The sequence below is a fragment of the Helicoverpa zea genome, chromosome 3 (genome assembly GCF_022581195.2).
Source record: "Helicoverpa zea isolate HzStark_Cry1AcR chromosome 3, ilHelZeax1.1, whole genome shotgun sequence".
NCBI classification, from domain to species: domain Eukaryota; kingdom Metazoa; phylum Arthropoda; class Insecta; order Lepidoptera; family Noctuidae; genus Helicoverpa; species Helicoverpa zea.
This window is the reverse complement of record NC_061454.1, coordinates 9,612,374-9,635,538: the sequence shown is the minus strand read 5'-3', so window position 1 is coordinate 9,635,538 and position 23,165 is coordinate 9,612,374. Positions and strand designations below refer to the sequence as shown.

The following is a 23,165-nucleotide window of genomic DNA, read 5'->3' as shown; positions in this document are numbered from 1 at the left end:
AAGTTAGATTTAGAGCAGTATCATATCGATCAACAAGCATGTCCAGTGGCCACATTGGCCGATAACACCCCGAATCCGATGCACACAACCTGGCTACCTGTCGCGAATTAAATACGCGCATACATAGGTTGTTTTGAAGCCGGTCACTACGTAAATACACCTATTATCAGTAACGGCGGTGTTCAACCGGCCTCGGAGCCTCCAGAGAGCGTCGGGTGAAAGTCACCGCGCAGAGTCGCAGACGCACACCTCACCTCAAGTGATAAACACGCTTCTACAACTGCGTCTAACGAGTATATCGATTCGCGATTAAATTATTGACATTTCCAAACAAATAAACAAAAGAGCGGTCGACCGATGCGCAAGCGCCACGCGACGCGTCACATTATCACGTTCAACGGAGCGCTGTAAGAGCTGATCGTCTGATAGTGTGGTGCGGAGGCGCGGGACCGCCGCCGGCGCACGCTGCGAACCACCGTGCGAGCCGCGAGTGCGCCCTCAGTCGCGACCATGTTGACAACGAGCGCCGTCGTAGTGCTGGTGCTGGCGCTGTGCGCCGCAGACACCGGCAGCCCGGGCCCCGGCCAGGGCCCGCCAGCCACCAGCGCAGCGCCCGCGCCCACCCAGCTGGACGTCGCCAACGACACGCTGCCAGCTGAACAATACTTCATTGACAAAATATTTGACAAGTACGGAGATAAAGGCGTCATTACATTTGAGGTAAGTGTAATTGTTTTCCTACGTATGTGTTCACTTCATTATAAATAGAAAGAACTGAATTAAAACCAGTCCCGGTTGTTATTTCATTAACAACTATTAATCATATATTTTAAAGAATTTATTCATAACCCTTTTCTCTATTTCCAAAACGAAAGTTCATCGAACTTATATGTAACTTCACAATTTCTATCAACTGTTACGACAGTCCTTATCAACAGCTTATCATTATTTTGTTAAATCCAACATCAATTGATAACTGTTAATTTGAACCAAATATCAAAAAACTGACATACCTTTCTTAGGTACATTTTGTATAGCATTTCTGAACAGTTTCTTCTCAAAACATCAGTCATCTTATTGTGGTTTCAGCGAATAGTTTGTTTTAATGATGTATCAGACGCAGGTTCAGGCACATTGCATTTAGTATTAATTCCGAATCTTCACGCTAGTGCAAATCAATAATCAATTCTTACTGGAATTCTTAAATTGTGTTTATCAGTGCTTACACAAATCACAAACATCTCCTACTGGGATTATAATTGCGGAAAGGGAAGTCGCAGATTGTCTACGGGGACTAGAAACGTCGCATCGTTGCGTTGAATGTGGAACAAATTTTATCTTGCTCTATGATTATCAAATACGGAATCTTAAAGGATTTCAAACTTAGATATGACCGTACATGTGTGTTTAAATTAATAATTAACAAATATGTAGTTTTACATTGTATTTTATAACATCTTTAATATTTTAATCTTATCCGCTTATTACGTTGAAGTGCGACTGTTTTCAGGTTACACCTATATTTTAGTCGCATAAGAATGCTTGATGACTTGTGATCTGGCTGATAATTTGATGACTGTTTGAGTGATAATTACAAATTAGATAGTCTTCGATCACCGTGAAATGCCGTCAGTAATTTTTCTTTCTGTTACCACTTAATAAACTGATATTATTTAGGAAATCTGAGCTGCTTTGTATAATAGTTATGTTATGCCGATTACGTGACGTACATGCACACGTAAATTAATTTCCACTGGTGTGTAGCCATACGCAGATTGCGTACCGAACACATACACATAATAATGGAACACTTGACTTTTATTTCTGAATTAACGTCAAGTAGAAAAAACTGCAAAAAAATTACGCCTCTGGGGTATTGTTCTCCCAGGGAAAAGATAAACACATAGCACGAATGCCACCAGATGTTTTGAATTGTACCTAAGAGTAGGTTTTGATTTGAGGTGGATCACTAAAACACAAGGCTATCGCCACCTACATTTTGGACATAAAAATAAACATGACGAAAAAGCGACTTCTGGTTGAAATTCAGTTTCTTCCCAGGTCGGAAATGAAAATAAAAATGCGATGAAAAGCAATTTCCTCACACAGAGACCCCTTCTCTGTGAGAGAAGTTTCAACATTAGAATCAATTTATATCGTCTCACAAAACATCATTTTTAAATTGTACTTACATACTTAATGTTAACAGAAGAGAAAACCGCGTAATAAGCTACTTCTCTTTGTGCATTGCTGCTAAATTAGCGATACATTCATTTAACGTTACAGCTTTACAAAAACAATACCTACGGTACAATTTAAGCAGTTCAGAATATATAAAAAATTGCAAGCTGCAAAATCGGGTCCGTACATAAAAAATACTAGAAACGCTATCAATTTCTCATTGACATGTATTTTGTATGTCTTGATTTCCCAAATGTGAAGTGTGAAATGGTGAAATGGTGTGTGCAGACCTGTATACCATCATTCACAAACATTGCCTATACCTTCTTACAACACAATATTTTAATTCAGCCCGTCCGCTAAAATCTTATGATTAAAGAAAATATTATATGTCCTTGTCATGTTCATAAAATGTTATATATCATCCATGCAGACTCTCTCGCCGCTCAGACTTTCCCAGAATACTCAGACTAAGAAAAATCCAGGAAAATGCAGAACAATAGACATGTCAACATACCTAATCGAAAACGCAAATATGTGACACGAGTCTGTTCAATATTTGAACAGTCAAACATTGTAACCATCTACTTTGTAACTCGTCATCACAAATTGTTTTAAAATAATTGATTTTCATTACTAACAAGGTTTTTGCAAGAGATTCGTATCTTATTACTATTAACTGTCAATGTCGTATAAAAATTACAAGGGTTATAAATAGACTATAGTTGTTGACAACTTTCTTTCGGTTTCTACAACTTCTTACAATGTCTTGGATGCAATCGCCGGCACGCGTGCATACACATCTGCGGGCGTGACGTATAATCTCTCGTTGTTGTTTTAGCGTTGACATTATGTGCACCTGTAGCCTCCTAACAATGCGAATAATTATGCGATAAGCAAACATAATTGAATGATTTTGTTAGTAAAACTAATGTTTTTACTAGTTCTTCATGTAGTATAAGGAAATGATTACAATCTTACTGTATTTACATAAAGGTTCTGTTTTATTAATTGTAATTACGAAAGAAAGTGGCTACTTTTTAGAACTCAGTGACGATTTAAAATCCTACTTCTTATTAATATGATAAACGCGAAAGTTTGTAGGGATGTATGAATGTTTGTGACTGAATGTGAAAATAGTTAAGTAACTTAGTCTAAAAACTAAATGCAAAGTAATATTACCTTAAACTGAACCATACACTTACATTACCAAGGCCAGTATCGTAACGACTTTCCGGAAGACACAAATTAGTACCATACAATACACACATCTTCACGTGTAGGAGTTAATAACAATTACAACGACGTTTGTTGATTATTTTAGAACTAAGAAAAAATCTATCATCAATTAAGTGCCTACTGGACTATAAATAACAAAAACATATTTAAGAGGTCAAAGAATGGACCCCTGAGGAACACCTTTTAACGTCATAATATCGGATATCCTTAGTGCACTTTAAGTTAGAATAGAACTCAGCTAATTTAATATTCTGAAAGAAACAATAACCATTCGGTCATCTTGATACGGAGCATAGGCTATATCATTAAATTGTACGATATCCATTTAAGACCACTGCGTATTAATATTTTTTGAAGATCAATGTTCCACTCTATTGTTTAAAACATTTTTATGCGAGGTGTACCTGGTAATAAAATGAAATCATCTCCAGAACAAAACATAGGAGGTCAGAATAAATATATTGGAAGCAATTATTTTATCATCCTAGAGAGTCCTGTTCTCTAACCCCCCAGATCTCATGCGTTTCAACCCCGAAGCATAACTTGACGGGATCTCGCATGGGATTGACAACACTAAGAAAGAGATTGATCTTATGATTGAGATCTATAGAGTAGCTTTAATTGTTTCACTTATAGATAATGGCAATAGCCTAACAGGTATTCATACTAATACATCTTAACAGTAGCAGTCTGCATGGCATATATTTTAAAACTAAACGAGATCTCGATTTAACGCATTGTATTCCCTATATCAGTAACATTGTGGACAGTAACTCGGTAGGTACATGAAACAGTAATTCTCCCACGGCTATATTTTTGGATATTAAGTCTTCAATAATATTTTTCATCAAGTAAAACGTGTGTAATATCTTCAGATACAACATAATCTTTAGCTATCAAAATTTTACGACCGTTGCGAATTCAGAATGATAGATACCTTTATTGATAAGGCTTATTGCAGTTATCGTTTGTGGTGGCACTTGTTCAAAGCCGTCTGTCCTTCAACTTGACTGGTAGACTTCAGTCACTAGGTTCATGGTAAAATTAAAAAAAAACATGACAAAGCAGTCCTCACCTTACTTGATCTGCCGATAACAGTTAAGCCACGAATTTAATTTGGCCTTCTCGATACAATTATAAAGCGATAGTAGGTCAATTGTATAGAACACTTTACATAATTGACGATGCGTTAAAATTGATTCAATGTGATACACACCATGTAAGGAATCAGGAAATAAGGTGCAATAAAAATTCTGCGATAAGCAATCTCACGTCAACATTTCACTATTATGGAACATTTTATCATAATAACTAATATCTTAATGTTAATCCACTAATTCTAAGTAATTACGCACTTAAATAACTTTAAAGCATTGATGTTATTAGTTACATTATTAGATAACGACTGCAAATTATTAGGTCACTTACGAAAAATATTAAATAAGTATCCAATTAATAAAGTAGATATATGTTCAAAGCGATTGAGAAACACAAACTACCTAACTATGTACTAGCCCTTTATTCAGAAAACTCACCCTTAATTCTGAATTTAAAACAAGAATTTGAAGAACCTGTTTTTTCTTTGCAGGGTTTCGAGCATCTGTTAGACAGCCTGGGGCTCGGTGGCCGTGTGTTCACGTCGCCGCACGACCTCGCTATCCATCGCATCAACGGCACCTTCCGACAGCTGCATGACCAACAGCACAGGCACCGCAGATCTCCACCTCCTGGTCAGTATTCCATATAAACTTTAATCTGACACGCCATTTTCACCTAAATCGTAAATCTCGATTAAAAAACACGTTACGCTCATCTTACTTATATTGTAAAAAGTAAAATTACGTCCACGTGTAACCTCCTTTGCAAGTAAAGAATCAGCTTTATTTGTGTAACAGAGTAATTAGAAGGGTTGTTTGATAACTACAACAATCCCTTATCGGTAGAGGAAACTCGAGACAAGATTTTTACAGTCGGTAAACATTTCGCTTGTACTTTGTAATAGAGTAAGATAATAACACTAATAATTTGTACCTATTTACAAAGCAGTATATTTACAATTCCGGAACAGTAGAATCATGATAGACAGATAAATAAAATACAAAGTCGTATTTATTTGTGTATCTGAAATAATAAGTAGAAGATTAGATAACAAGCGCATGGAATATTCTATGCGATGAATATCATAAAGCCACCCTAATAAAATAATGACGTAGTCATAAAGGCGACAACTAACATGCCTAACTGCCAGGGTGGATGCTCAATAAGAATCCATCTATCCATAAGTATTCAGCTAAGTATCTGTCTGATCTGGTAACTATAATGGTTTCGCTGTTTTCTGCATCAATTCGTAAAAACCTTAACCCCGGTTACTATCCATCTTCATACGATACTTTACTCTCAAAGGGTGTAATATCATGCACATGTAAAAAGTAAATTTTCACTTAGGTTTAGTTAGACTACGAACGTCATACAAAATCATCATACGGAAAACTTTAATCACACACACGTGAGTGCCCATGTCTGGCTGGTATAGTAAAAGTATAAACAATGTATGTTACAAAGAAATATCGAGTTCAGTGAAACAGCGAAACGTGACATTATTAAACCTTGAAAGTTAAAATGTAAACACCTAAAGGAAAGGAGGAAACATGGCCTAATCAGTGTTCATTGAAATAAAATGAGTAATTTTAATTTACCCTTGATTGGAAGTGTCTATGAAAAAACTTGCAAGGCTACACCATGAACATTGTTCAAACTAAGGTTCAATTTGATATCATACCGCCATACTGTTTACTTAATTTGCTGGAATCATGAGATGTAACAATTTTACTTGCCGCAGTCTATGAATGTATAACAATAATAACAAAAAGAGCGAATTATTAGATTTCCTCATCTGACAATCTTGATTGTTGCTGAGTTGTCGATTACGGAAACTTTCAAAATCACGGGCGTCTTACACATCGATTAGGAAAATAAAGTCGTCTGATAAATCTCCTATGAACGCTTTAATATACCATGACATGATCTTAATGAACTTAAGGAACCACATATTCAAATGAACCACTTGTGCAAAAACATGAAAACCACTTAACTGCAACGAATTTCTTCAAACTTCGTTTAGCATTAGATACAGAGCTGGCTAAAATTAGCTACAACTTGTACGAATTCGTTTTGCTCGTAATTAACAAATGACAAATAGAGGAAAACGGCTAGTGATTTTGGAAATCACTGAAAATAGTATCTGATCTATAGTCTAAATAAAGAAATAAAGGACAATGCCGGATTTTGTATGGACCCTGTCCCCACCCACCAACAGACTTGAAACTAGTGTCATCGGAAGCGCATCCTTCGATAGATCATGATTATCAAAACGATTTACTCCAAATGTATGGGGTTTTGGAAATACACGCCATTTTAGTATCCTTAATAATCAATTAACTTCAAGTTTGTTAACCAATTACTCGGAGTTGCGTGGACCGATTTTGATTATTTTTGTTTTAATGCAAAGAACGTGTACGTTTACGTTAGTCCGATATCATTTTCAACGGGATGTTTTTAGAAACTTTTGAGTTATCACCGGTTACAATAATAATTGGTTTAATGATTTTGTATGGACCTTTACTGACTCCAACAGAATTGAACCTAGTGTCATCAGAAGCGCCTTGTCTGATAGATATTTTTTTACTATGACGACATACTCCAAATGTTTGGAGTTTAAGATATATTCGACATTTTACTATCCACAATTAACGTAACGTTAGGTTAGGTTAGCAGGTGTATAAAACAAATTACTCAAGACCAAGCCGATTCTGATTATCATTTTTTGTTGGACAGGAGCTACCTCAAGTGTGTCCCATTAAAGTTTCATCCAGAACTGACTAATAATTTTTTGAGCATACGGGAAAAACTGTGGTAAACCTAACCCAGTTTGATACTTAGTTAATAGTTTAGTTACGACCAAAACATACTTATTAAAATAAATAAATAAAATATTTTAAAACAAACCCATATTTTAAATGAACTCGGAAATGTATAAATCAAAAAAAAAAGACATAGAACTTTTCTCTTAAGTAAAAGTCATAAATATTGACATTAATTATTTAACTTTACATCTTAAAAAAAAGAGCACATGGTTAAGGAATAGCTGAATGGTTACTGACAATCGCCCTCTTAAAACATTGATATTAGGTGGCATCCTGTTGTGCTGGAAGCTAACTCCAATATAATTGCATAAAGGATGGGCAAGTGGTAAACAAATAGTAAAAACTATTATAACTTTTAAGAACTAATAAAATGGCCGCATCTCTGTCAGTTGAGTTTCTTGCCGAAGCATTTCGAAAATAAAAGTCCATATTATGCGTAAAATGTCATTGTATAACAATAAGAAGCATCTGATAATTTTTAGTCATCAATCTGCAGGCCAACAAGTTTATTTTATACCGGTTGAGTTTAACATAATGATTAACGAAACCAAAAGTCAAAGAAACAAACTCAAAAACTGCTGGTCAGTTCTCGATTAAAGTTGTATAACACCACCCTTGAAGTAATCTTTCGTTATGTAAAAAAAAAAAATCTGCATTGTCTACTCAAATCTAGGTTGGTAGTCGGTGAAAAACCCGAAGGGATTCGATTATGTATGGAATGAAATGTCTTATAGTTCCTAATACCCATACATTCGGAGTACGTCACCATAGTAAGAAATGATCTATCAAATGAGGCGCTTCTGATGACACCAGGTTCAACTCTGTTGGAGATGATGAAGGTGTCCTTACGACATCCTACATTGCCTTTTCAAACCGATTATTTTAACTGATGATAACTCAAAAACTGCTTAAAAGATCTTGATGAAAATAAAATCGGACTAGCTTTGAGATAGTTTCTCTACATACAAAAAAAGATTTCAAAATCTGTCCACGCAACTCCGAGTAATTGGTTAACAAACTTGAAGTTAATTGATTATTAAGGATACTAAATTGTCTTATAGTTCCTAAACCCCATACTTTTGGAATATGTCTCCATAATAAAAAAATATCTATTAAATGAGGCGCATCCAATGACACTACTTTCAAGTCTGTTGGTGGGTGGGGACGTTTTTAGGCATTGTCCTTTACTTAACAAAGTTGTTCCAACTTTTTTCAGCAGCTAACTTGTGCAATTGCTCAGTTCGTACTATACTATCCTTTAGTATATTAAGTAGTTTTTATTTTTTTTATTTATTTTCCAAAATATTATTTAAATAGCTATAACAAAATTCCTATTCTGAAGATAAAAACTTAAACGCTGTCTGATTCTACGAAAAGACCCATTTTGCATAGAAATATAAAAAGTGCCTACGTACCTATGTATTGTACGAAAGCAAAAACTTATTATTGCAATCAACGGAATTCCATTTCCTGGCCAAGCGACTGTCACGATTTTTTATCAATTTTAAAGGTAGCCAAAGTACGCTATATTCTTCGCTGAAGTGTGACCAATCTCTTGAAATTGCTTTTTATGATTCAATCCTTTAGATTTTTTTTTCTTTTTAGATAGGTAAATATGTGCTTAACTAAATTGAGATCTAGGCTACAGTTGGGTGTATTTGCGCTTCTGCGCGATATTTCCTTGTAACCTTTAAAGAGGTCGAAGTGTGCCTCCGTCAAATCAGTAAATATAGTAACAGCTGTTTTATATATTGTTCAATCAACGAAATATGAACAAAGTTTTGAAATCCGGTGTGACTTGTACCAGTGTTTGGTAGAAAGCGATGCAGATAGTTCCGCTGCTTTCTCGTTTATTGCGACAGCATAAACGATGTCAGCCGTAACCCTTATATGTTGGAAGATAACTTTAATCATCAACATACATTTTATGCATGATTAGAAATTAATAACTCGTAATCTTCTCATACAGGAACATGTAAAAGGTACCTATTCGTTTCATGCCAAGTTATTTCAATGAAAATATTTAAACTTTAACAAGTCCTTTGTTGAGATGTTCTGGCCTAGTCTTTATTGCCCGCATTATGTCCCTGTGTCCGCTAAAACAGCTCATGACGCCATTGGACGGAGAACTGTCCTTTATAATCGCGATTATCCTATTACAGAGTGGACGGCTGCTCTTGCGTAGCCGTCTGACCCCGGCCAAGGATCTGTCACATAAATCCATGAATGAATGTATTGTTGAATATTGTCATTGCGTTGCACGTTTATCACAATGTACCTAGTAACTACACACTTAGACATATTAAATAACAAGTTGATCTTAAGATAACAAACGTAGATACGGTAAAGCCTACTGACATTTTAGCGAGCGAGTGCCTGATTGTACTTAGTTTTAAATTACTAACGAATATTTTATACACTTCCAGCTGAACCCATCTTGCAAAAACCATGTCTGTCCCCGAGAGAAATTTTGGAAGTGTATGGGATGGAAAATGAAGCACCTGGAGTGATAACAATCAGGCCAAAAACGTTCCTGGAAATGTGTCCCGCCTTAGTATATCAGCTAGATCAACGGTCTTGTTACAAAACAGAAGCACCTGCACCGAAATTGGACAAGTTTTGGAGTGAGTACTTATACATAAAAATTCAATGAACTCGAAACTTCCATCTAATTAATGAGTAACTATTTAATAATCCACGTTAAACTTCATTTAATTCAATGTATTTGTTCCAGCTTGGATATATGCCACATTAAGTATATTAGTCATCAGTGCAACGGGGCTTCTCGGAGTAGCAATAGTGCCATTACTAAAGTCGGTGATATTCAGCCACGTTCTGCACTTCCTGGTGGCTGTAGCTGTCGGTACTCTGTGCGGAGACGCTCTCCTGCATCTACTGCCGCATGCACTGAAATCACACGGCCCTCCCTCAGCCCCGCAGGAAGAAACCGAAGTTGTTTTAAAATGCAGTGTTACCTTCCTTACGATTTTACTTTTCTACAGTGTCGAAGCAATAATGCAAACAATAAATGGAGGTCACGCACATTCTCACGATTCGGGAATATCAGTGACCGACATGAAATCGGATTCAGGAAAACAAATAGAGCCAATAGAACTCGGCGCAATGATGCCGGGTTCACCTCCGCCGCCGGTCGATCGACCGATGACGTCTACAGCGCTCATGGTGATTGTAGGAGACGGACTACACAATTTGACAGATGGGCTAGCAATTGGAGCGGCCTTTAGCGGAGATCCGGTAACTGGTTTCGCAACAGCATTGGCCGTGTTTTGTCACGAGCTGCCTCATGAGCTCGGAGATTTCGCTGTGCTGTTACGCTCCGGAATGAGTATCAAGCGTGCACTTTATTATAATCTACTTTCTTCAGTGCTCAGTTTTATGGGCATGGCAGGTGGAATCTGGCTTGCAGAAGATCATGAATCTGCATCCCAGTGGATCTATGCCGCAACAGCCGGAACATTCTTTTACATAGCACTTGCAGATTTAGTGCCAGAAATTAACGAGAACAACCATGGCAAAAGTATTAATTTACTACTCGCAATTTTGGGAATACTCTCGGGTGGCATTATAATGTTAATGATTGCTCTTCACGAAGATTCAATTCAATATCTTTTTAGAAATGCAGAACAATAAACCTTAGTCAAATTAAAAACAATGCTCGGTTATGAATACTTATATGACGTGACTTGACGTGTGCGTTAGTGAGACTACTGTGCGTTCATGAGATGTTTTTTGTCAAAAGTGGTTAGGTAAAAAAAATATTATGCGTAGCAATATGTTGAAATATTGTATCATGTCGGTAACGAAGACGCAGTGTCTCCTCGGCTTCGATTAAAAACTAAACGCTGGAAGCGTTTATATTATGAGACTATCAAAGTGGTTTTTGTGAAAATATTTTTGCAGTACATGTTATGTGATAATATTCGTACTCATGGTTGTTAAATTGTATCTAGTAGGTACTGTCTATAAGTTAAGACAATACTTTCTCTCGAAAGGGGTTTTGTAAATTTTGAATCAGAATTATGTTTAGTATGTAAGTATACCTATGTAAGAATCTTTTATTGGCAATGTTAATTGCATTATTTCGGTTTACATAACGATAATTGATAGAGGTATTTTAGAGACAATCCTTAGGTAATGTTACTTATTGAAGATAGGAAAAAGCATTCCAATAATTGTGAGGTTGTAAGAATGAGGACTATTTATTAAGTAGTTCATACCAAAATTCCAAATAGGTAGGTATATCCGCTGATCACGATACAATAGGTAAGGAGTTAATTTCATGCCAATTTAATGCCAATAAATTCATAAAATTCCTTGTGTCATTATAATCAAGTTAAAGCAGTGTTAATTTTTGTTGCTGACCAAACAAAGTTTATCGAGATCAGGCGACGTTAACGTTTTCTCAATGTTAAGTTCCTAAAGTCAAGTTTTTTAAAATAAGACAGAACTTTTTTATAATCGTCGCAACTGAATGCTACAGGTATGTAATGTACCTACCTAATACAGTTAATTAAGATAGTGATCATGTGATGTATCAACCATAATTTAGCTGGTAATCTACTTACCAAAACTGCTGATGAAAGTATTAAGATGATAAGTATTTATTAAAAACAACATAATTTTAGATGCCCATAATGTTGTAATTGCCTGTTATTTCGTTTTTGTGTAAATAGAAGTTTTTTTTTTAAAGATATGTCATAATAATAATTTACTTACGTAATTTTTAAAATATTGTTTTATTTCAATCATTGGTTGTATGAAGAGTTTTTTAGAACTGCGGGCGAGAGCTAGTAATCTGGGGCTATGAAAGCAGAAATATAAGCTTTTCCGCCTGTATGAGATTGACCGGAGCTTTGTGTTGCAACCAAATTTCCAAATTCCGCGCAACGCGGGCTATATCACTAACAGAGAATTTCGTACTTTGACCTAGCCATGCCTGTCTACTATACCCACGCGTAACTAAATGCTGTCATCAAGGGTGCGTCTACACGGTGCATGTAGCTGGAGCAAGTTAACATGCGCAAGAGCCCTATGGTACATGAGCGAGTCGCTAGATCCGCACGTTTCTAAAATGCATGTAACCTGCGCATAAATTCCTCAACATGCGCAAGTTACTTGCACCGTGTAGACGCACCTTAAAATTCCACGCAAGCGTGACTGGAATAATTAAAAAATGCGAGTATAAGTAACAGAGACATTATTGAACAGAAGATTTTTTTTCAGGAATTCTAAGTGCTCGTCAGGCCCGCCGTAAGCGGGCGTGCAAGGCGTGCACCGCACGCGGGCGGCACGTCCTAGGGGGCGGCAAATCGAGCGACTTATCACGTAATATTTAAAAAATACAATATCTTTCTACCAATAATTTGATTTCAATATTTCCGAACACAGCAATAGCGCTAAGAATATTACTTACACTGCCGGTTTCAGTTACTTCTATTGAAACATCATTTTCAAAATTAAAAATTATTAAAAACGATTTAAGACCAACCATTAGCGTAGCGTGGCGTTGGGGCAAATGCCCCGGGCGGCACTATTTAGGGGGCGGCAAAATTAAACCATAATTATGTAATAAAACTATTTTTACTAATAACACTAGTTTACACGGTTTTTATACCCCAGCTGAAAGTTGTTGAATTTTATTTATCTATCTATAGGTAGTCTAGGAAAAATATTTTAAAAAATCTATCACGTCCACATTTGGAATTATATTTAATTTAAACAACACGAAAAAACGGACCATAAACAACTAAAAATTATTAATTTTGGACTTCTTTTTGTAGGTTTCGGAATCGGTTTCTCTTAATATAGACCAGGAGTAGTCTCCCATCATATTTTCGTCCCAATAGCCTTGATAACGATCTTCAAAAGCCTTTAAATCCTAGTAAAAATGCTCTCTTTGTGCGTCGCTCATGCTTCCTAAGTTTTCCGGAAAAACATCCAAGTGGGAATGTAGGAAAGGAATCTATTGACATGTTAACACCCATCTTATGATAATTTTGTAATGAATCACTAACTATCTCTTTATTGTTTTCACTTTTATTAATGCTGAAAAAGTCTCTAACAACAGTTTTGAATGAATTCCAATCAACTCTTTCAGTCGTAGATAAAAGAGTATCAAACTTAAAATCACTTATGATTTTGCGTACTTGTGGGACGCCAAACACCCCCTCTTTAAGTGACATATGCATACACAATACCCGACTTAGTTTTCCTATTAAAACCCGAAGTCTTAGTAACACAAAAGTAACAGTAATTTTCGTGATTAGTTGGTTCCCTGCACAACATTTGTGTACCAAATGGCAGGTGTACGTTTTCTCCTTATGACCATCACAGTAAAGTGATTCTACAGCTCTCACAAAACACATAGTGAGCCCAGTTTTTTCTTGAATGGCCACAGGAAATCCGAAATAAAGAAGATATGCAATTTTCAACGATTCTGTCATATGTGTTTTCTTTTTTATAAATATATTGTCCACAAACATTACAAAAGCGATCACAACTTTATTTACAGTGTCTAGGAGACATTTTGTTTGAATTAAACAAAAAATATCTCTTAAACTAAACAAGTAATGCAACACCAAAGATCGGTAGTTAAGAATGATTCCTAAAAACAAATATTTGAGGGCAGAAAAAAAATGTGACGTGATAGAATTTTTATGTTGTTACTTTTATAATGTACAAAGGTGGCGAAGAGTACTGGTATAGATTTTGTGAGGGGTATATGAAAAAAATAAAAATTTGTAAACTAGTGTAATAGATGAGTAGATTTGCAATAAAATTTCAGAAAAAGCCGCCCTCGCTTTGGTCGTCTCCTATAAATTTTGACGGGTTCACCCTTTGCATCCCCAAAAAAATTCGCGCTCGCTGCGCTCGCGGCTCCATGTCAGATATCACAATTTATCTTTGTTTAATTGTTGAGGCATTCAGTTCCGAATTTAAATCATTTATAGCTTTTTGTTCACTTTGGCTTTTTATGATATGTTTATTTCATGAAAACTCTAAAAGGAAAAAATCGCGCTCGCTTCGCTCGCGGCTTCATATACCTTTGCACTTCCTTTCTGTGCATATCTTACTTTTTGACTTTGCTTTGTTAATTTACAGTGATTTTGATTTGTTTTATGTCCTTAGACTAAAAAATTTTCGCGCTCGCTTCGCTCGCGCTTCCTTACATACGGAAGGTGTCTTATACGTTCATTTTTTCAACGGGAAACTCACCAAAAACCATAAATAACATAATATTTTACTGAATTTAAACATTGTTATAGATATTGAAGTTCGTTAGTTTAAGTTACTCATAATCTGTTCTAAGCACTTTGATGTACGTTATGTTGGTACCTAACGTATATCGTATACATAGGGGCCACTTGGGATATGATTGCACTGCATTGATGCCCTAAGCAATTGCTTAGTTTGCTAATGGGGTAACCCAGGACTTCTTAGGTTACTCTAAGTCTTAGAGCATTTCAAGTAAATAAAAAGTTATGTGTAATGTAAGTTATGTATTGCAATATTTATGTATCCAAAAGTAGGCGGGTTTTCTGCAATCAGAGCGGTGTATGTATATATATTTTTCTGTTGGACAAGTAAAATGGATATGAATGGCCGGGGGGGTCCGTCCGGACCCCCCCCCCCCTTTATATATTTTTTGACAAAACCCAGTATATTATGTAGTCGTAGGGCGGCATAATCAGTTTTGCACGCGGGCGAACAAACAGCTAGCGGCGGGCCTGGTGCTCGTGGTACCTACAGTGTATGGACGGAGACCCGTCGGAGAGCATGCAGTGAGTAGTTTAACCTGTGAGTTTAAGGTGAACGCTGTGAATGGTAAAGTCATTTTATATTTGAATTTCCTGCTTCCAGATGAAGCATTCATCTTTAGGATCGGTGAACAAGGTCAATACAATAAATAAGGTACTGGCTTGTGGTAGAAAACCTGTTAGCCTGTAGATAGATCTATGTTGGGAAAATATCTATATGAACGCTTAACTTATGTTGGATTAACAAAAGTGTTTTGGAAACTCTTTCTGACTTTGTTTGATACACAAATACAAAAATGCTGTTTTGTGTATCAAAACAGCATTTTCACAGCATTTTAGTCGATTACAAGCTTACCCTTTACTCCACTAATATTATAGTTGTTCGGTAATGGACACCTCTAACATGATCAGCTGTACGGTGTTGTCAAAAAAATAAAAATGTCATCATGACAAGTGTCAAAAAATCCGCAAAATTTATAAAAAACTCGTTCACTTCGAGAGAATATTTGCGAAAAAGTGTTTCTTACCAATTGTATTCATCGAAATACTTTTTTATCTTACACGAAGAGTACCAAAATATCTGATGAAAAAGATGATCAAAGCGCTGGTGAGAAATCCATTATTATTCCATTATTTATTATCATGTGCCTAAAAAGAAATAATGAAGTGACAAGATTCTGTCACAATGAATCGACCAAAATATCATGCAGCGCAGTTTATTGTTATAATAATAGAGATTCACGAAACAAAAGATTTTAATAAGGTTAGGCTATTAAAACTAAACTAATCCTTTTGTCAATTATCAGCTGTTAAGTTGTGTAAGCAAGTATATTGCCTTCTTGTGTCCATTAAAACCTAGGTGAAAGAGTTAACATTATTAGCTCTAAAATTTATAAATAATAAGGAAAAGTAGTAACGCACGTTAATATGTATACCTTAAAATAAAAAAAATATTTTAAGTGTCAGTAGTCATACAAAATTGTTTAAGAGTAACCAAAAACAATAGGCATAAGTAGCACTGAGGTTCGTCAGTGGGTTGTCTCAGGGTTTTATAAGAAATGTTACAAACACCCCCCAAAAGATAAATCCAGTGACAATAAGACCTTGCCTTTTTGATTTACAAAAAAACTCATTAGATAGCTTCAAAATATTTAAAGTTAGAATGTCACTTTGACAACCAGTTTTTTAATAAAATGGATATTGCTAACTTCTTTAAATCAATTTATTAAATCAAATAAAAGCTGTTTTAGCAGCATGCATTAAAACAAACAAGGTTACGAATAACAGTGTAAACTATGGGTTGTGGCTTCACGATAATCAAAACTGGTGTAAGAGTTCATTTTTTGTGAACAGTCTGTTGATTAGACCATAGACCTGTATTAATGAGAGGAAATGTTTGGTGTACCATATACATCTTTCTAAAATTAAAATTAATTTTAGGTAATATTCGGTGCTGGTCTCTACACAGGAGTCTATGTGGCTCAAAACTATAAGGTAACCATAACAATGCTTCCCTTTTTAATGTTCTATCACATTAAGTATCATATCATTCATAAAATACAAAGGAGGCCTGCATGATTAATTGGTCTTTCAATATTTTGTGTTTGCAACTAACAAATTGTATCAGCTAAAACAAATTCCTGGTTCAAATACATAATTATTATTAATTTCTTCTTAACTGTATGGCCTCTTTTGTTCTGTCACATTTATATGTAAGATAGTTAAAATAGTTCACTATTAGATTGTACCTATACTGTTTCTACTTGATGCAGACTACCCTCAATGGAATTTGTCAGAGAACAGCAGAGGAAAGTGGAAAGGCAACAAAATCCTGGTTAGCTTTTTTTCTTTTTATTTTATGATATTTGTATACAGCATTGTAAGGTTGTGTACAGATATTTCCTAATAATTAAACAAGGTTTTTAGTTTAACCCAGGCAATATATTCTATGCCACTAATGCCACTTCTATGCCACTGTTCCTTAGTATTATTATAAGCATGGATCTCCCAAAGTGGAACTTAAAAGTAACAGGATGCTGAATGTAACAGAACAGTATTGTTTAACGCCACATTCTTGATATGTATAATGTAATTTCACATACTATCTATGGCTTGAACCAGGAATATAATTTGTGTATTTTTTTTCTATATATACAAATTAAGTTTTTGTAGCACACTGTTTTTGTAACTTATAATGTTATTTTCTGTGTTTGTACAGATAGACAAGGTTGAAGATCCAAAGGTTCTATTTGAGAAGGCACAAAGTTATGTGAAGAACAAACTTGCGGAGTTCAGTGATGATAGCAAGAAAGGTGATAAATAATGACAAAGAAGTATAACTTAAACATGTTATGAAATCCATAAGTCATTCAAATACTTTATTGTAAATATAAGTAGTTCTATACAATGATAAACTAAATAAAGTTAGCAATAAATACAGTGTTGTTTAATTTTAACTACCGTTTTATATCAGCGAGAGACCTCCTCCAATATGCTCAACTCTTGTTTGAGGTTCTTCAAAAGCTAGCCAATCACTGGAGTGTGTAGGCAAAAGTCCCATACTTTGACATTTATAAAGAGCGAGTAAAATGTTGACAATGTTTCCAATGAAGTACACAAACTTTTGTCCTGTAGCCTGAGTGCCTTCAACCATTTTGAATGTGCTCTGGGTAGCAAACAAAGCCTTCACAGGCCGCACAATCAGCATACCAACCATCATTATGGGGAAGATGGATATTGAGTTTCCAGCCATGTACATTATGAACAAATTCATTGGAACTTGTTTTAGAGGACCCAGAGCAACGTCCCATAACTTTTTGATCAAAAGTAAATTGGAATCAGTATCTCTGGAAGTTTCGGTGTAACTTGCGTTAGTAGACTGGCTATAACCTGGTGGTGATGGTAATTCAGTTGTCTGTGTGCGCGTCCTTAAAAATGGAAAAATAAGAAATTATAACCAACATAAAATGATGCATCATGTTGAATATATAAGCAATTTTTAAGTAGGTACTTACTTTTGATTGAAATCTAAAGCCCATTTGAATTTCTTATTAGATTTAACTTGGGACATCGTGATAAAAGTTAGTCAAGATATTTGAAACTATTGTGTATCTTTGTTATATTAATTATTTTTACTTATTTTCTATATGGCTTATTAGCAGCGTCAGATTGCCAAATGATTGGTCGACTGACAATGACAGATGGTGACAGTTGATGTTTGACAGGTATCAATGACATTCCAATATTAAGGACAGCCTAGACGGTCAGTAAAATTGCAGAATACTACGAGTTCTACTTTATTGACTGTATAAAGTAAATTTTGAAAATTGCGTAATGATTTTTAGTGACTAACACTGCCCCTTTTGTGACCCACTGATACGCAACAGATGTGCTATGTAGGTCTTATTTATCTAACTAAAAACAGACAGCGTGCCGGCTTCTTACTGGCAACATAGATACTTAAGTAGGAACTTCCGCTATCAAATTATTGACCGATCCCGATTTTTTTTTTTTTATATTTTTTTTTTTATCTATTTAATAAAATGAGCAGTTCCTGTACAGGGAGACAAATATCGATGAACTGTTTTTAAGCAGCAAAAGAGCTGTTGGGATGCAGCCGATTTACGTCTGATTACAACTTAGTGTTTAGGAATAAGAAGTAGGTGGGTACATACTGAAGTGGCCAGTGGCCTAATAAAACTAAGAAAATAAATCATGACGATGGTGCTCTACCTACTTCTGAGGAGTTACCTATACCTAGCTGATTTGAATATAATTTGAACATAGTCCCAACCTTAATAACATCTTGAAAAGAAAACCTACAATCCATCATCTTCTTCTTCCTGCCCTGTTCCCAATTTTATTTGGGGTCGGCGCAATAGTATGTCTTCCGCTTCCATTCTTCCTTGTCACTCATTATACTGACACTCACTCCCTTCTTATTCATGTCATCTTTCAAGCAATCCATCTTTTCTTAGGTCTTCCTCTCCATCCGTCTACATTCATAATTAGCACATGCTTTAAAACCTTCAATCTTTTGCAATCACTAAATAAATGGACATTCCATGTACATACTTTATATGTATTATCTAAATTAAAGGTCTACACAGGTTCTTGCATGAATGCAAAATAATTTTACAAATAAATAAACCATCTGTACGTAGGGTATATTATTTATTTACATAAACAAATGGGTAACAACGAATTCGTCTATAGTCATATGCTTACTTAAACATATTATGTACTAACGAAATTATGCACACTCATTAACTTAACTACACCAGTTTGAAATTATACATAATCTATTGAATTCATTAGATATGACGTGATATTGTATGAATATTCGACGCAGATGTAGGTAGGCGGAAAATTCTGTAAATCTTGATGCATGCATGCATGCGTGATACAATTCCCATGCACTGGCTACGTGCTGATACTTATGCAGTTCATGACATCACAAAAGATCATTAATTTAATCATCATAATTTTGTTTAATAAGTAGGAAATGTATGAAGATCCTGCTAATTAGAGGGACACATTACATTGTAGATATCAACTCATTTGCTTTATAGTCAGTCTGAAAATATGATTTCATCACCTGTCTAGGTATGTCTATCGAACATTCGGATCTACATTGATACTGATTTTTGCGCAACTGGGATGTTAAAATGTCACGATATTTATTTCTCGTTGTGATTGTTAGAGAAGTTTTAAGCAGATTTAATCCGAACGGAACAAAGGCTTGCAATTTGATTCTAAATAATAAATAGTTGATGTGCAATATTGCAATAACCAGATAGGCACATGATTTTCTGAAGTTTATTTGTTTTATTTATTTTAAAAATATTATTTTCTAAATTACAGAGAATGAAACCATTTATTGGATAACAAATGATATCTATTTCACTATTACAATCAAGATACCTTTTATTCTAAGCAATTTGTGCAGTTCCATCGCAGATGACATCGTTGTCACTGGCTACAGTTACTATATTACTGTCTATCTCCTTCAGAGTCTCTCTGGATACGATGTGGTCTTTGCAGAAGATTATCATCCTCTTGCAAGCTTCTTGCAAAATATCCTCGGGCACAGTTAGCACAATCCTCATGAAGTTTGGATACGCGAAGCACTACAAACAAAACATTAATAAATTAATCATCTCTTCGAGTAGGTAACGTTAGGTTCGGGTTCGGTAGGAATGAATGGCCAATGTTGTATTAGGTACACGTAATGTAATGAAAAAAAGGCAAAAAAAAATATATACACGTTAAGTAAAAGAGATTCGATAAATGAGAAATTTCAACTGGAGTAACTCAAGGGTCTATTCTGGGCTCACTCTTGTTTCAAGACTAAATTAAACACATAAGTGGAATGTGGAACACTACGATGCATAGATACATGGTATAAAAATAATACGAATTTAATGTCAGATACCGGTTATGTAGCATTTGGCCACTTTGAAGTGGTACTTACCTGGTAGGTAACGCTTTATTTAAATGTCGAGTATCATAGAAAAATAATTAAGAATTACTGACCTGTCCCGGTAGACAGAAGACTGACTGTTCAGCAACCATGCGTTCAACGAACTGCAGTTCATTCTTAAAGCTTGGGAACAATGATAGTTTAATTTCAATCATCATGTACATGGCACCTTGTGGCATAATGGGACGCAAACCCGGAGCGCAGCGTAGTTCATTGTAAGCCAGTTTTGCTTGATTCTGAAAATGAGAAATACATAGTTATACGTGGCATAAACACAAACAAATAAAGTTAAGTAATAAAAATAGAATATCCGCTACTTTTATAGCTGCATGGTAGCTACCTACTCGTTTAAGAATAATTCCCAGCTTTAGAAAGTTTTATTCTAGTTTTGATGAAATTAATACATAGAAATAGGATACCTGTGTTTGATTTATTTTTTGCACATATAAGACCTTCCAATCTAATTACTACACATACGATGATCAAGAAAAATGAAAATAAAACATATGTTTCCTTTCACTTACCTCTATAAATAGCACTACTTCATCGAAAAAGCTCTGCGGCGTACATGTTAATATTGCAGGCAAAGCCCTCTGTATTAAGGTATTTGGCCCTAAGATTCTAGTTGCCAGATTTGATAAGCCTTTACGAACTTCCTTTCCAAATACGTCATGTCTATCGTGAATAATGACCCAGCCCATACGCCAACCTGGCACCAAAAACCTCTTGGTGAGTCCACCGCATGTCAGTATTGGGACGTCTGTAGAGAGTGCTGATAAAGCAGTGAATTCATGATTAGAGAAAACAAAGTGCTCGTATATTTCATCAGCAATGATGGGCACGTGATTCCTCGCCGCTATGTCAAGTATCTCGTACAAATGCTCCTTGTTGTACACTGAACCGCACGGATTCGAGGGATTTATTACGACTAGAGCGGCAGTGTCGTCATCTATTTGGCTCTCTAGATCCTCCAAATCTATCTTCCATTGTTGATCTGGCTGCAACAAACAATCTTAGTTATGATCTATCGTTTTGCAAAATAACCTTTAATCAAGGATTTACGCAGTTATAAATAAATAAAGCGTAAATGAGCAGTATGCAAATCCATTCCACAAGAAACTTGTTATGCTTCTAGAAACTCGTTTAACATCACCTCATATTAATACTTGTCTATCCCCCTGCTACGCCCCTAGTTTTCGCACATTTCCTCGCAAAAGTCATGTTGAATTTCATCATACGAACCAGTAATAAAACCAACCAGATCTATTACAAAGGTACTACTTAAGTAGAATTTGGAAAGTTCGTAGGTAAATAATGTGGCACTTCGAAATGTACTTTTTTATAAATACATACTACTTTAAAGTAAAGTTAACATACCAATAAATTGTAATATTTGATATTAATGCCTAATCCTTCAGCTACTGTCTTGTATATCATGAATCCTGGCCGTGGCACGAGCACATTTTGTCCTGAATCAGCAATCACAGTGATTGCAAGTTCAATAGCATGAGAGCACCCACTGCAGAGGATGACGTCGTCCGGTGATATGTCCCCCTGGTGGGCACTGTACTCCGCTACGGCCACCCTCGCCTCGATGTGTCCCTTCGCAGGGCCATAGCTGCGGCTGCTAAGCCATTCATTGCTCTCCCGAACAGCTTGCAGCACTTGCTCGGGAGGGTTAAGATTGCCAAATGTTGTTGGGTCACCTAACGTGCAAAACAAATGAAGTATGCCTTGTTAAAAATATTGTGAAATCGAAATCCTGTTGACCTTGATTTATGAAAAAAATCGTCCGCTAACCTACTTCTGCTAATTAATATTTCGCGACTTTTCCGCAGCATTAGGATGGTTACGTCGTAAACAAATTCGTAGCAGCAGCGTCTCTAGGTAATTTATATAAATTTTATTAGGTGCACATGGGTATTTTTCTACACTTTCAATTTATATTAATTTTAAAAATTAACCTTTATTTAACTTACCCAAACGTGTATTTAACTGCAAAATTATGTCTTGTCAGGTATAGAGCCCCTACACTCTTATTTTTTTTTTATAAATACCCATCCAACAAGACGACGTTAACTGACATGTATTTGGCTTTATTTTTTGCATCTTAAATTTTAATATTGTAGGTACGTAACACCTGACTATTTCAGTAAACCTATGTAAATAAAGTAGTCTAAGCTGCTCCAAAAATTCAAAGTTCGTAAGATTCGATGCGAAAGTCTAGAAAGTATCTGCGTAAAGGCTTACCGACTGAAAGCGCTATCAGCTGCTTCTCTGGATTCGGTTCCACCTGGAGGTTCTCGACGATATCCCTGATCAGGTTATGGGTATTGCGAGCCAACGTCGATGCACGCACCTCCCAGGTGTTGCTTCCTCGAGACCGTCGCGACATGGGCACAAAACTTGCGGAATATAAAAAGCTGCGGCGTCACTTAAACTTGAATTGAGAATATTGCTCGCATTTCGATACAACTCAGTTTTGTATCGGAACAGTGGCGTTTGACAAGCACAGGCTCTCGAGTCGTGGAACTGGTTTGAAAATGTAGATGTGATGACGGC

The 23,165-nt window shown here is 35.8% G+C and overlaps 3 protein-coding genes and 1 long non-coding RNA gene across 4 annotated transcripts; 2 read left to right on the top strand and 2 right to left on the bottom strand.

Moving 5' to 3' along the window:
- Positions 1 to 228: 228 nt before the first annotated feature.
- LOC124646132 (zinc transporter ZIP10) lies at positions 229 to 12,093 on the top strand. The gene is made up of 4 exons (XM_047186211.1): positions 229 to 720; positions 5,009 to 5,150; positions 9,770 to 9,967; positions 10,078 to 12,093. Exons 1-4 carry the CDS (start codon positions 511 to 513, stop codon positions 10,992 to 10,994), a joined length of 1,467 nt encoding a protein of 488 aa, XP_047042167.1. The 5' UTR covers positions 229 to 510; the 3' UTR covers positions 10,995 to 12,093.
- A 3,470-nt stretch (positions 12,094 to 15,563) lies between these two features.
- LOC124646014 lies at positions 15,564 to 17,558 on the top strand. The gene is made up of 3 exons (XR_006986295.1): positions 15,564 to 15,728; positions 16,562 to 16,615; positions 17,340 to 17,558. It is a non-coding gene; the product is annotated as an uncharacterized LOC124646014 (long non-coding RNA).
- On the bottom strand, positions 17,456 to 18,327 carry LOC124646013 (ER membrane protein complex subunit 4). The gene is made up of 2 exons (XM_047186029.1): positions 18,136 to 18,327; positions 17,456 to 18,048 (listed from the first exon to the last, which is right to left on the bottom strand). Exons 1-2 carry the CDS (start codon positions 18,189 to 18,191, stop codon positions 17,586 to 17,588), a joined length of 519 nt encoding a protein of 172 aa, XP_047041985.1. The 5' UTR covers positions 18,192 to 18,327; the 3' UTR covers positions 17,456 to 17,585.
- A 950-nt stretch (positions 18,328 to 19,277) lies between these two features.
- Positions 19,278 to 23,111, bottom strand: LOC124646012 (tyrosine aminotransferase-like). Its single transcript, XM_047186028.1, has 5 exons — positions 22,854 to 23,111; positions 21,981 to 22,309; positions 21,128 to 21,601; positions 20,657 to 20,839; positions 19,278 to 20,250 (listed from the first exon to the last, which is right to left on the bottom strand). The coding sequence occupies exons 1-5, from the start codon at positions 22,996 to 22,998 to the stop codon at positions 20,053 to 20,055; spliced, it is 1,329 nt and encodes a 442-aa protein (XP_047041984.1). The 5' UTR covers positions 22,999 to 23,111; the 3' UTR covers positions 19,278 to 20,052.
- Between the last annotated feature and the right edge of the window lie 54 nt (positions 23,112 to 23,165).

Excerpts from the sequence above, each read along its gene's own strand:
- LOC124646013 (XM_047186029.1), bottom strand. The coding sequence starts at position 18,191 with ATGTCCCAAGTTAAATCTAATAAGAAATTCAAATGGGCTTTAGATTTC. Across the intron at positions 18,049-18,135 it reads GCTTTAGATTTCAATCAAAA|GACGCGCACACAGACAACTG; the intron begins GTAAGTACCTAC and ends TCCATTTTTAAG.
- LOC124646012 (XM_047186028.1), bottom strand. The coding sequence starts at position 22,998 with ATGTCGCGACGGTCTCGAGGAAGCAACACCTGGGAGGTGCGTGCATCG. Across the intron at positions 21,602-21,980 it reads TCAAATATTACAATTTATTG|CCAGATCAACAATGGAAGAT; the intron begins GTATGTTAACTT and ends TGTTTGTTGCAG. Across the intron at positions 20,251-20,656 it reads TCTTCTGTCTACCGGGACAG|TGCTTCGCGTATCCAAACTT; the intron begins GTCAGTAATTCT and ends TTTTGTTTGTAG.
- LOC124646132 (XM_047186211.1), top strand. The coding sequence starts at position 511 with ATGTTGACAACGAGCGCCGTCGTAGTGCTGGTGCTGGCGCTGTGCGCC. Across the intron at positions 5,151-9,769 it reads CCGCAGATCTCCACCTCCTG|CTGAACCCATCTTGCAAAAA; the intron begins GTCAGTATTCCA and ends ATACACTTCCAG. Across the intron at positions 9,968-10,077 it reads GAAATTGGACAAGTTTTGGA|CTTGGATATATGCCACATTA; the intron begins GTGAGTACTTAT and ends TATTTGTTCCAG.